Source organism: Corvus hawaiiensis, chromosome 8 (genome assembly GCF_020740725.1).
Source record: "Corvus hawaiiensis isolate bCorHaw1 chromosome 8, bCorHaw1.pri.cur, whole genome shotgun sequence".
NCBI classification, from domain to species: Eukaryota; Metazoa; Chordata; class Aves; order Passeriformes; family Corvidae; genus Corvus; species Corvus hawaiiensis.
Window position 1 is genome coordinate 32,551,864 of NC_063220.1, and position 13,631 is coordinate 32,565,494.

The 13,631-nt window shown below is 37.9% G+C and overlaps 1 protein-coding gene across 2 annotated transcripts in view; it reads right to left on the reverse strand.

Moving 5' to 3' along the window:
• Positions 1-13,631, reverse strand: part of CTNNA3 (catenin alpha 3) — a 437,555-nt gene that overhangs the window by 133,211 nt on the left and 290,713 nt on the right. For both annotated transcript variants that reach the window (XM_048310542.1, XM_048310541.1), the window contains exon 11: positions 4,954-5,110. In XM_048310542.1, coding sequence (XP_048166499.1) covers positions 4,954-5,110 — 157 coding nt within the window. The remainder of the gene's footprint in view (positions 1-4,953; positions 5,111-13,631) is intronic.

A 13,631-nucleotide genomic window follows, 5' to 3' on the forward strand; every position in this document is an offset into this window, starting at 1 on the left:
AGTCAGGATTTAGCTCTGGCTGTGAAAAGATAGAAGATACAGTTATACAGGAAGCAAGGACATTAAAAACAATGGTTAGAGTTTCTAGGTTTGGCCTAGATAGATTTTGAAGTTGCAAAAAAATTATGCTAAGCAAGATAGAGAAGTATAAGCTTAATAATGGAATATTGTGCATTGTTATGTCAAGGCATAACAAGCAAGCACTGTGCATAGCAGAAGTAGGTACACTGCTTGGGGATTGGTTGAGACAGCTGTCTGTAACTTTTAGAAGCACACTAATTGGCTAAGGAGCTTTTAAAAATGCTCTGTAACCAAAAAGTCTTTGGATGCCCTTGATGGCATGAGCTCTGTACCAACTCTGTCTCAACTCTGGATATGAGACTGATAACAGAATAAAATAATAAAAGTCTCCTGGAGCACGTGACCAGGCTCCCTATCCCATTTGTCGCCGAAAACGCCGACATGGTAGGGAAACAACAAACTGGACACCAGCAAAACTCTCTCAGTGTCTAGTGACTTATTACCCATTATTTGAAATACATTTACCTTAAAATACTAATTCAATTAAAAGTGCTGATGCAATTACAAGGGATAAAATGCACTTTAGACAAATTGTATTTTAAGAAGGTATATAAAAGGGCAGAGAACACAGACTTCATTTCACACAACAGAAAATGCTCTGTGTCATTTGCAGACAGTACTTGAAGAAGAGAGAGATTTATTCATGCATGAGGAGGAATGAGAAAAGAGGTGAACAAGGAAATGTTTTTATGAAAATGGGGCACTTCCATTTTGGCCAAAGAGGAGCTACCATTATAGGGATTTAAGCATTATGATATAAATATGTCAGAGCAAAACTCAAGACAGCATAGGGGAGGCTGAAGGGAAGGCCCAACTGCTGAAATAATCATAGTTTGGGCAAGGACATTAAGAGAAGGACACAGAAGTAGCACAGGGGTCTGTCATGCAAGCTCTTCAAGAAGACAACAGAAAGGAAAAACAAGATCACAGGTTCTGAGAATTTCATATACATAAACACACTTCTGATGCTTTTCTTACCTATATGGTCCTTGAAAAAGTTGAGCTAACTCTGGGACTAAAAGATCCAAGTCTTTTCTTGCTGGTTTTCTAACAGATGATAAAATTAAAATACTTAATAATTACAACTAACATGTCATTGCAATTACACACCATCATCAGGAGCAGAAAATGTACATACAAAGGAAGGAAATACTGGCACTTCAGATTTTCCATCTATACCCACTAGGTTTATTAAGGCAATTTTGAATAAAAGAGTATTAAAATAACTCCGAAGAATCAACATTAGGAAATGAGCCTCAAACTCTTTTTCCAGGCTAATTGCATACGGGAGAAGACACTAAAGAGTCAGTTTACAAGAGCAGAGTTGAAGATAAAACTTTGGATTTATCAACATGAATGCAATTACAAGCATAACAAAACCGGTTTCCCGGAAATTAATGCATCAAATGCAACAAGCACATTTTAATTTATGAATTGGTAGACTTCATATCATCATGATAAATGCATGACAGTAATTTTTAAACTTAATGTCACTGGGTTGTAAAGATTAATACCCATTCTTCCTTGCGTAAATTAACTATCCAAAACCGATAGGCTGAGACTGATTCTCTGTTCCTACAAGGTGTAACAAATCTATGAACAACAGTATCATCATTTATAATGTTTCATAATTACAATGACTTTTTTTTTTTTTTTTTTTTTTTTTTACACAAGTCATTAACTCTTACTTTCCTTTATAAGGAACAGACCTTTACTCCAACTATTTGCAATCAGACCTCTTTTTCACTTGTAGAGACCTGATTTTGTATCTTTTTTTTTGTTCTGTAGTGCTATTTTCCTTTGAAAAACAGTATAATATATAAATTGCAAGAATAAAACACAACTGAAACAAAAAAAATCCAATTTCAAGAAGATCCACGAATCTGAAAAGACCAATACACTTACAAAAACAATAGAATTTTATTATTAAATGTCACTTATAAGAATTTTAAAAAAAACCCACAAACAACAACAACAACACCACCCAACCAAAAAAACAACCCAAATAAAAAAAAAAAAACCAAAAAACAAAAAACAACAAACCCAAAAAAAACCACCACAAAAACCAACCTTCCAAATGCTCACAATTCTCCTTCTCTGAGTGCCAGTGGGACAGGCAGGATTGTCAGAAATATCTGACTTATCAATCAGTCAGAGAAGAAATTTAAAATAAACTTTGAAGTAGGCCATTCTCTTGTACGATGCAGAGTTTTGAATCACCAGAACCACTAGGGAAGGTGTGCTTACTGTATTTCCTAAAAGTGTCCTATAACTTTGAATGCAATCGTGACACACCAGGACTAATCACTTCCCTCACCACCTGCAAACTCATCCAATCCAACTCACAAGTGAAGACTGATGCACCAACAGAGCACAGAATCCATTTTGAAACAAATATGTTATTTAAAAAGGTATTTTTCACCCCCTATGCCCATGTTGCCATGCGATGTACAATACTATTTTCTGTAGAAAAAACTGAGCCATTAAATACCAGTTCTGGAATTCCTTTCCTCTCGAACATAATGCAAAACCCTCAATGCAAATTATCTTTCCCAATTACTGAGTAATTTCCAAAAAAGGGTAGATACCATCTTCTATTACACTTCTAACTTTTCTATTCAGACAGAAAAATATATGAATGTTTTAATCCCTCAGAACACAGTAACGGTGCTAATACTCTGTGGAGCAGACCAAGAGTGGCTTGCAGTGTTCCTTACAATTACTCCTAATAATTACTTCTTTGTACATGAGCTAATAATAAAAAAACCTTCCCAAAGCAAAAAGGTGACGCTGCCACAGAGAAATACCTTCTCAACAGATCACTTAAGAACAAGCATGACACTTTAAGTTTAAACAAATTAAATTAATATGTGCCAAAGGGTTCTACCAAAGCTTACATAAGATGTTCTACATACAGTTTAAAGCAAATACAAGGAATGTTTACCTTTTCTGGACCTCATGACAGGCAGGCCTACACAGCAGTGCTACCTGAACTAGTTTCTGCTTTTACTTACTGTGAAATTTTGTCGATCATTCAACTGTGTTCAACCAAGGAATGTAAAATAAACAAAAAAGCTAGGAGTCTTCTCTGAAATGAGCTGATGACAGATTTACACAATTATTATTGGAATGCTTAATTTTATTCTTCAAGTCCAAGAAATTTTGAAAAAAATAATCTGAAATGTGCCATTTCAATGAATCATAGCTGTATAGATAAAAAGAAACATTTAGCTCAATGAATTTGACTGAAGATTTTTAACCTACTATGAGATCTCCTGAGTTTTAAAAAGATTCATGTGTTTTATTCATTAGCAATTGACTTGTTTAATCTCTTTAGTAACAGCTTCAGCTATACTTGCATAAATTTCAGGAAATTTCAGAAACAGGAAAGATTTGCACTATAAGCAAGAGGCAGGTTCATAAAACACTTCCACTAAAGGCTGACTTACACAGGGAGAAAATAATTCTCAGGTTACGCTTCACTGTACTAAGATGCTGAGATACACCAGGAGAGTAACTCTGTGAATAACCGGGCACAATTTGCACTAAGTTCTTCTACACTCAGACCTAAGTCACTTGCCAGGAACACCAGCTGACCTTGTAAAGCAAGGAGACCTACAGACCCTGAGGAAAAGTCCATATCCCACATCAGCAGACCCACAAAGGGCCTGAGCAGCCATCTCTGCTCAAGCTTTTTATGCTGTAATAGCCACATCCCAATCATAAGAAAAAAACACCACTCAGTTACTGGGACTCCACTCCAGCAGTTTCCAGTCCCCACAGTGAAGATACACAAATATTTCTGAAGACAGCACATAAGCTTTAGAGCAATGAATACCCAAGCTCTGCTCCCTCTTAGGCAAAAGTCTACCCTCATGTTTAAGGAGCAAAACGTAACTTGGGAATACGAACTTAGTTCTGACTTCACTTACAAGGGTTTCAAACTACTGACACGTGCAGAACCACTCATGTTTCTTACCGCTGCATACACCAAATAGTTCTAACAAGTAAGCCCAAAGGACATGCCCAGAGAGCAATGGGCAAGCACAGGGCCCACTGACCATACACAGGAATTAAACCGCATTTAACAAAGATGAGACAAATTTTTCCTTCTTTTCCATGTTATGCTACTTTAAGAGAAATCAAAAAAGTAGAATTATACAAATTTACATGTGCTTCACAATAAAAAGATTTATAAACTATGCATATTGAAGGTATATGTTAGCAGCAACAACACAAAAAACACTGTGCAAAGGCACTGTGCAAGTGAAATGCTTTTGTTGAATACTTTTCATCAGTGAGGGCAGAACCTTACTTCAAGAACTGGAATCTTTAAACTGCAAAAAGTGCAACAACTGTTTTCTGTCTTCTTTTTAAATGCTTAAGACACTCACTGCTTCAGTAAAAACAGCTTATTACCCAAGGCCTCTTCACCGAAGAAATCTGTAAGTCCATTTTTGTGACAAATATCTGTGACTGAAAATTCCAGAAATTCTAATGTGCATTCCACAGCAACTGGAACACAGGGTATCACAAGAACCTCTTATTTAAGGTATATGCACAGGGATATGAAACTTCCTTTCCTTGGAGACTTCTCACAGCTGCAGAGAGGATTTGAAACTGCGGAGGTAAATGAGGCTGGGAGGATGGATAAATGTACCCCTGTCACAGCCACCTGGTCAGCCCCAGTGACTTCTGCCCAGCTCTACACCATGCACAGCAAGAATATCCACTGAGTGGGGACATTTTAAATAGCAGCAATGGTTTCACAAATCCTTTTACAGCCCTACCTTTCACTGGTTTCCTATTGAAAAGTGATAACAAGTTTTCAAAGTATATAAAAGAACAATTGGATTTTGAAAACTATCATACCTGATACAGCAAGGAAATCATCAATACTTGTTATATCATCCACAGCTTCAGTAAGAACACGGATGTGATTCTCCCATGTACTCCTATACATCTCCATGTTGTTTTTCACAACTTGACTTTTGGGTCTGGCAGCAAGAGCTAAAGCAGCATTAATAACCTGTACCAAAAACAGACAAAACCAACGAAACAATTATTTCTTCAGAAATCAAATCTTATGTTTCACTTAACATAGCAAAGCAGCATTCCTGTTCTCCAAACAAAAGCTTTGCTCAGCTTTTGGTTGCCTTCTCAAGCAGAAATATCAGTCAGATGTTGCTTAGGCCAACTTCCATTTTAGCTTCATAAATTAAGAAGCTGATGGAATAGGACAGCAAAATCCCAACATTTTATTTTTAGTTGGAGAGCTCATACTCTTCCAGTTTGCAAGATATCAAATACCAGGAGGTTTTTACTCACATACACTTCAGGCACACACTTACCAGAACAGCAAACATCAGTTCTGAGTATTAGCTCTTTAACATCAAGAGCTTATTATGGAGTATCTCCACTGAAAGAGAGAATATCAGCCTCTGCCATGTTAAAGTGGGAGGTGCTGCCAGGACAACAGGCATGTATTTTAGGATTAGAGGCATGTGACATACATCTAGATAAAAGCAGCAGACTGATAGTGTTAGATCAGTTCAGACTAAAACCAGAAATTATACCCACATGAAGAGGGTAGATTTAATTTCTTTCAGAAAAGACTAACTGAAGATGCAAACACTAGATCCCGAAGTGATTCTTTCTATAGATACTTCTTCAGTCAATTAGCTAGAGAGTTTTTTTCCTAATATGGAAGTTTATTGATGTCATATACATAAATATTTTAATATTAAACTAACACATATACCAGGTAGAAGATGAACACTATTTTCTCCCTTCTGAATACTGCTTATTTATCAAAGGGAGAATGACTAAGACAACAAAACACCATGTAAAACAAAACAAAGAATAAAAACAACATATCCTTGTTGCTGAGCATGGGACAGAATTAAAAAGCACGGGAAAAACAGCAGGAAAATAAGAATCAAACCCACATCTCAAATAAAATATATTACAAGTTGTCTTTTGCTTTCTGAAAAAGGAAGAAGCAGTTCAAATTGCACATTGGTCCTGGAAAGAGCCATAAAAAGACTTTGCAAAATACTTTATTAGAACCAGATATGCTGGTACAGTAACAGCGAGAATTCTGCCTTCCCCATTTTGGTCAGCTGGGCTCCTGACTTGCTAACATTTGTTATAGTACAGGAAAAGAGCAGAAGCTCTAACACTGCCAGGAGCGAAAAGCATCAAACAGGCACCCACCTACGTACTGGGGGACATTTTTAGAAAAGTGGGGATACAAACCGTAATTAATAATTTTTCCAATTCTAACTGTAAACATTTGAAAATGTTGGAAAACATGTTTCAAGCAATCAGCACATATATCTCTGTCCAAATCATATATTTTGTGAAGATGCATAGCACATCCAAAAAGTCAGTTCAGTGCCAATCCCTGTACAGTTGCACATACAGTATCACCTCCAGTTTCTCTATTTCAATAGCAATACCCAAGATACATTAACTTCCCAGATGCAGCACAATATATAAAAGCCCATTTCTGTTTGGCTCTACAACAGCTTCCCCAACACTTTTAAAAGTAAGAAATTTGCAGGAGTTGAGGCTTTAACTGTTTTCATTCCTATCACGCTTAATCCAATTTCACAGGATCAATTTTCTAAGCCAGGGGCTCAAAATTTCATCTCAATAATTCTTAGGTCACATTGTCCCTGTTTTGATTCATCACACAAACTAGTTTAGGTTTTAAAATGTGTCCATCAAGACTGAAATACTAAACAGGTAATTTCTCACTTTTCTGTTTAAGCCTCTAATTGGATATTAACTGGAAGTCAAACTGTTTCTGGTTGAATACAATCATGTCTTTTTCTTACTGCATTTTCTTCTTTGTTTTGGCAGTTACCATGTTGGCTCTGCCAAAAGTAACAATGAGACTGTGCAAAAAGCTGTTTCAGTATCAGAACCAGCATCTGTTATCTTGCCAAAGATAAAAAGAACCAACTTTTGTCTCACCAAATGCAATAAAGAGGTGAAGTGCTTGGGAAGATCACCAAAACTGCTACAGAATGTAGCCAACTTTATCAGATGGGTGCATTTAAAAATCCTGGTGACTCCAGATATTTCTGAAAAAAAAGTCCCAAAGCCTGCAGTAACTACAGCCCAGGCAGGCAGGCAGGCACCCTTCTCTAACAGCACAGAGACTGCACTGGCACATCTGATGGGCTGAGGTTGTACAAGGGCTGCAAACCATCACCTCTAAGCACCCCAATAACACAAACCAGAGCATTTACCTTAGGCTTCCCTCAGGAAATTTACAGCTACAAGTAAAATCAGTTCCATCCCACACAAAGGCAGCTAATCCTGAATTAATTATTAAAGGTGACACTGTTCCTAATGGTTCCCCTGCCAAATTGCTCTAATGCTTAATAGCCTACTAAGAAAAGACTTAATTCCACTTTGGATAAACATGGCTTCCCCAAGCGTGGAAACAACTCACAGAAAAACATACCACAGAACAATTCACATTGATAGTAAGGAAAACAAAATCCTGTCATACCTAAGTTGCAGAGCACACTATAGATCACGTCTTTGTCCTGCCAGGAAACCAAGTCGAAGTACAAGACTTATGAGCCAAGCAAGGCTGCTGAGGTTTGAGCACAGATCTACTGTGAGCTTTGCTCTATCTGAACTGCCCCAAAGCCACAATCCACAGCATGCATGGTTCAGATTGCGTACTCTCAATCTGGCCTAAGAAACTTGAAGACATACATTATCATATAAGTAAAATGGAGACTTAAAACCCTCTTCTTCTGTAAAAAGAAGGAAAAAAAAAATCAAAAAAGGAAAAGAAAATTTCCTATCAGGACACACTCAGTCCCACCAACAAGCAACCAAGTTGAAACCACCACTTTCTTAGCCTTCATGAAGTTTATTAGCTTTTCTACCTCACTCTGTAATTCCACGGTGTAGATTTATCATCTGAATTGGCCTCAAGAAACAATGAGAGGAAAACTCATCAGAAGTCTCCGTTTCATCACTGCTTCCTGATCTAAAACAAGGTTAACATTTGTTACTGGCTAATTAAATATAGCCTACTTTATTACAGCATATTAGGCTGTTCAAATTCCAATATTACTTTTTCCCCATTTGTATTTCTGCATACAAATCTCACAGTTCAGGTTACCAGAAAGCTGCTACTACTCCTGCTCACTGCTGGGGCATTTCACTAAGAGCTAAATTGACAGTTTTCAAATAAATCCTTGGACTTGTGAGCAGAACTTAGACGAGGACAGCATCTGCTATTATTAACTGCGCAGCAGTAATATCCATATGTCTTCATTAAATACATCATACTCTATACATTCCATCAAATGAAAACCAGTCTTTAAAGTTTAACAGAGCAGTGATTACACAAGTTGAGAGAAGCTTGAGGACAGAGCAAAATGATGACAATAAGATGATCCAACCTTCTGCCTAACTTCTGAACAGCTGGTTGTGACATAAAAATACAGGTAAGTGAAAATGAAATCTGAGGCATGCACAGGACATGCAGCTTTCAGGGACATATTCCTGTGCATAATGGGCTAAAACAGGGTGTGTGGGGGGCAGAAAAATGAAACACCAAGACCACAACAGGCCCACAAGCCCACACCTGGACACTGTTCATGCAGTTAGCTTAAGACTGTGGCACAGGTACTCCTTTATTGCAGAAGTAACAACTTGGAGACAACAGACATGCATCCTGTCATACGAGGCAGGGAAGCAGTGTTCAGTGAGATGGTCCCTTTAGAGGAGGATGAATCATCCAGCCCAAGGTCAGGAAAAGGAGACAACCCAAGAGTAAAAACTGCATATGCAGGGTTGGATTAACATTACAAGAGAATAATTTTACAGGCTTTCAATTAAAAAAACAAGGAATGAAGCAATGGCAAGGTCTGTTATGGCAGTGACTACAGCAGAAGAAAACTAGAAATTTCTTAGAAATTAAATATAAGGATATTCTGAATACCAAAAACTGTTAGCCCCTCTAACCAAAACAAGAAATGTATCTTAATTAATAGCTTGAGTTCTGTTTGGTGATTATCTTTCTTTTCAGATGAACAGAAGCTGGCCAACCAGCATTATATTCATTTACACATCCAGCAGATTAATTTCCAACAAAATTAGGTGGGCAAATACACCAACTTGACACAGTAACAGCAGAGCCAAGTTCGGTCAAATATTTCTCAAATATGCTCGGGAAATTTACCTCCAGGAACAGAAGGGTCAGTTCTGCCCTAGCGTAAGCTACTACAGTAAAACTGAAAGAGCTCACCCCAGGACAACACCATTTAGAACTTGGCCAGAGTTTTGCTACAGGAAGGTAAAACTTTGTAGCTCCATATTTTATTGCTAAAAGAAGTAAAACGGAATGGTCACATTCAAGGTGAACAGTACATCAGTGTGTCATTTGAGTGTCATTTCTCAAGATCAGAATTCATGTCTTTGTTTAAAAATAACACTATCCCATGCATCTTACACTGATCCCAATTAAGTTATGTAACGTGACCAGTTTCTCAGCATACCTGAACAAAGTTATCGAGGTATGTACACGGATAACACAACAAAACACAGAAAACTGGTTTCTGAGCTTTTAGAAGGTGGGTTTTTTCTGAGCTGCTAGTAAACCAAACACCTCATGCTACATCATAAAAGAAATTGCACTGCTTGGGACTGTAAGGAAGAAAACTCATGTCCAGCCGGTTTTGATCAAAGAGAACCTGAGGTTTTTCTTCCTTCTTTCAAAAATTATCACCTGAACGTCTAAATACCAGTCTTGCAGCTGGGGTGGAGTAACTTACTCATCATGACACAGTCTGGAAAGTGGCTGGCTGGGGGGCAGCTCTGCTGGAAAAGGACCTGACACCCCGCCCTGTGTCAGCAGCATTCCCCAATGAAAGCTGACAGCACAGCAGGCTCAAAGGGCACGGCCATAGCTGAGCAGAATAAGAGGTGACACTTGCTGTATCACACCTAGAAAACTGTGTCCACATGTCCAGTTTTGGGCTCTCTGATACAACAGTAAGGCACTGTAGCTGATGTTGAGGTGGACATAAAAGCTACACTAGTCATAATCCATAGTCGAGAAAGGTAGAAAGATTGAGTCTGATTCTGGGAGACTGACAGTCCAGCTGTCAATCTCCTCAAGGCACGTTCAGCAGAAGGCCACCAAGACAGGTATGGCCTAGAGCTCTTACTCTGCAAGGAGGAAGAGAGAATTGAGCTTTTTCAGCCTGGGGAAAAGGTGGCTTCAGAGGGCCCTAAGATAGCCCTTCAACACATAGGAGATGACCAAAATGGCAGAGACAGGCTCTTCACAGCTATGCATGGTGGAAGGGTATTCTGACAGCAGTCAGACACTGAGGGAGGAGCTGATGAGACACAGCACAGATGCACACGAGCAATTTCACATCAATGCCAGTCAAGCTGTGGAACAAGTCATCCAGAGAGTTTGTGCAGGGTTTGCACCTTTAAGAACAAATTTTTTAAAATTAGGGTTTTCAACACTTGATTGGTCAAAGTTTAGAGAAAGGCCAGAGTTCAGTTTGAGCATTGAAACAAACAGCTCTGAGCAAAAGGCTGTAGACATTCTAAGGTCCCTTCCAACCTGAACTACTCTTGTTCTGAAATGCAGTTACAGAATCATTGTATGATAAATACTGACATCAATTCCATCTGGGGCAAGAGTGACTCACTTCCCCAGGGTAACCTAAGAAAGGTAATAGAAACATAAACAGAATGCAACAACATCATTACAGGATTTCCTAGGTCACTACTAGGACACAAGGGTCCTTCTAAAAAAACCACAGAAACATGCTGGCAGTCTGCTATTTGTGTTATTTTAACACAAAATTGTGGGGAACTTATTTCTGTCAAGCTGTGCCTTGTATTTCTCTTAACACAGTGGGAGAGCTTAAATATCCAGATATACCCAAGCTCTGCAAAAAAGTGTATCTATTTACTACTAACTCAAAAAACAAACTTGGAAGCAAAAAAACCCCACTATAATGGTAAAAAGGTGCAAGGATATGTGACACTGTTGCTTTGGCATCTGACCTATAAAGCAATTACAATAACACAGATATGAAGAACCCATAATAATTTAAAAGCTTTGAAAGCTGAGTATCTTGTATACAACATATTTAATCATAAAATGCATTTCAGTCAATATAAATAAATAAAAGTGAGGTCATGTTGATAACAGCTCTAGTCAATACAGACACATTCTACACAAGGGCTAAGTGCATTGCAAGAGTAAATAAATTCCTGGCTGTATTTGTTAATAAAACCAACTTTAATTGTTTTGTAAATTCAAAAGGTGAAATCTAGCCCCCACTGAAAACAGCTGAAAGTGGAAGCAGAATAAAGGGAGATTGTTTAATCATTATATCAAAAGTGACATACCAAGACAAAGCAAGATTGCACCTCCACAAGAAACTTTCATCCATTTCTGATCATAGGAGAATTTCCATCCAAAGCCCACTCCTCTCCTCACAATATCCTGGAAAATGCTATCTCAGCAGCATTATCTAGTAGTGATATTTATGAGGAGGTAAGTGTACAGGTGGTACATGACCATGAAGTTTCACATTATGTTCAAGATTAGCACATCTATTGCTTCAGACAGATTCAAAAATCCAACGAGAAACAATGATGCAATATAAGAACTCAGCAATCCCTAAAATACTAAATGCAGTGGTGAAAACAGTTAAGACAAATTATGGTACAAGACTGAAATTTCAAAGTCTTATTTGCAACTCCTATTTTGGCAGAGCTAGTACTTAAAGAACTTACTAAGATTCTGTTTCTTTCTCCTTTCCCACAATTTAAAGCAGGAAGGAGGGATCTCACTCAAGGCACTTCATTTAACAGTGAACGTAATTGACTACGTTTGGTAATAAGTTTGGTAAGTTATAGATGGGTTTACTTGTGCTGAGATTACGAGGCAACTCAAAACTCCAAAAAAACCTGTGAACAAAGAGTTATATTACCTCACCTTCAAATCTAGCAAAGGCCTTCTTGATACCAACAATTAAGGGAAGATTTAACTTCTACATTATTATCAGAAGCTACTGGCCAAGGAACTTGTGACTAAATTAAGAGCATACAGGTAAAGCAATCCCTCAAGAACAAACAGAACTGTGGGCAAGGGGGCAAGCCAGCAATTCTACAAACATTATTGATCTGATACACCAAGCAAGAAATTAAACAAAATTCTGCATGGCTTTATCTCCTGGTGCCAGGGCAGTGGCTGCCAGTGATACACAGAAATGTTATTATTACACTGGATAAGTTTTTTGTATTTTATTAAAACAAATTGTGTCATTTCACTCAAAAGCATACCTTCCAACATAGCCCAGCCCTGCTGAGAGGCACAATGCACTTTTCAGGAACAAAACCAAACACACACACACACACAGTCCCCTAAAGCTCCTCCTACCCCTGTACACATCTGTGTTTTGGTTTTCTATAAGGACTACATGCACATTTCTGAATGCATTTGTAACCCTTCTGCAGAACATGCATTCCCATTATTTTAGTTTGAAATGTCACAAAAAGCACAAAAGAACTGAAAACACAGATAAATATTCAATATTTACATTTAGGTGGATAGTCTATTTATTATGTGGAGACAGACAACAGAATAGGCCAAACACTTAAAAAGACTGATTCTTAAATCCATCCAACAGCTCTTTCCTTCCCGAACTTACTCACCTGACCTGACAAGTGAAGCAGACAGCAGAACCCAAAATATATTGGACTTTTTTTGCAGGTTGGATTGCAGGTGTTTGATGTGCATGGAATCATAATTTTTGTTACTCTCACTTTCTCTATTTTGCACTACTGAAACTCAAGTACGGAGAACAAATAAACACTTCTGTTTCTGCCTTGCTGGAAACAGTATCTGTAAGCGACCCACAAAAGGTTTTGGACAGGATATTCAAAAGTATGGGGGTGGATTGCACAAATCTCCTAGTTTATTTCAAGAACTGAAAGTGCATTTTTTTGACTCAACCAAAAAACCACTTTTCCTCAAACTGTATTTTTTGTATAGCTATACACCCATTATCCAGGATCTCACCTAGGACCCAGCAAATCATAGCACTGGGCAAATACATTAAATAATTTTAGCTGCAGTTTGAATGTTCTAACTTAACAATTGCTTCCTTTGTAGACAGAGTTTGTTTATATGGGGGACAATTAGATTCTTCTCAGAAAACACAGAACACTTCACCCAAGTTTATCGAGCCTTGAGCAATGCATTCTCAAATAAAATTCTAATTTCAAGATAAGCATATTCTTAAAATGGAAGGCTAAAATAATCCTCAAGACTTACCAATACATGCAAGAAGAAATAAAGAAACCCCATTGAGTTCTGCTTACAATGGTTTTGAGTATGAAATAACAAAACAAAACACAGTGGAAGTCATATCTTCAACAGTGCTCCATCCAGAACTGGAGCTCAGCTACCTACAGTTAACTATAAACATATTTACCTTTGTGTTCCAAGCCTCTTCATGCAGCAAAGTTTTTTAGAGATG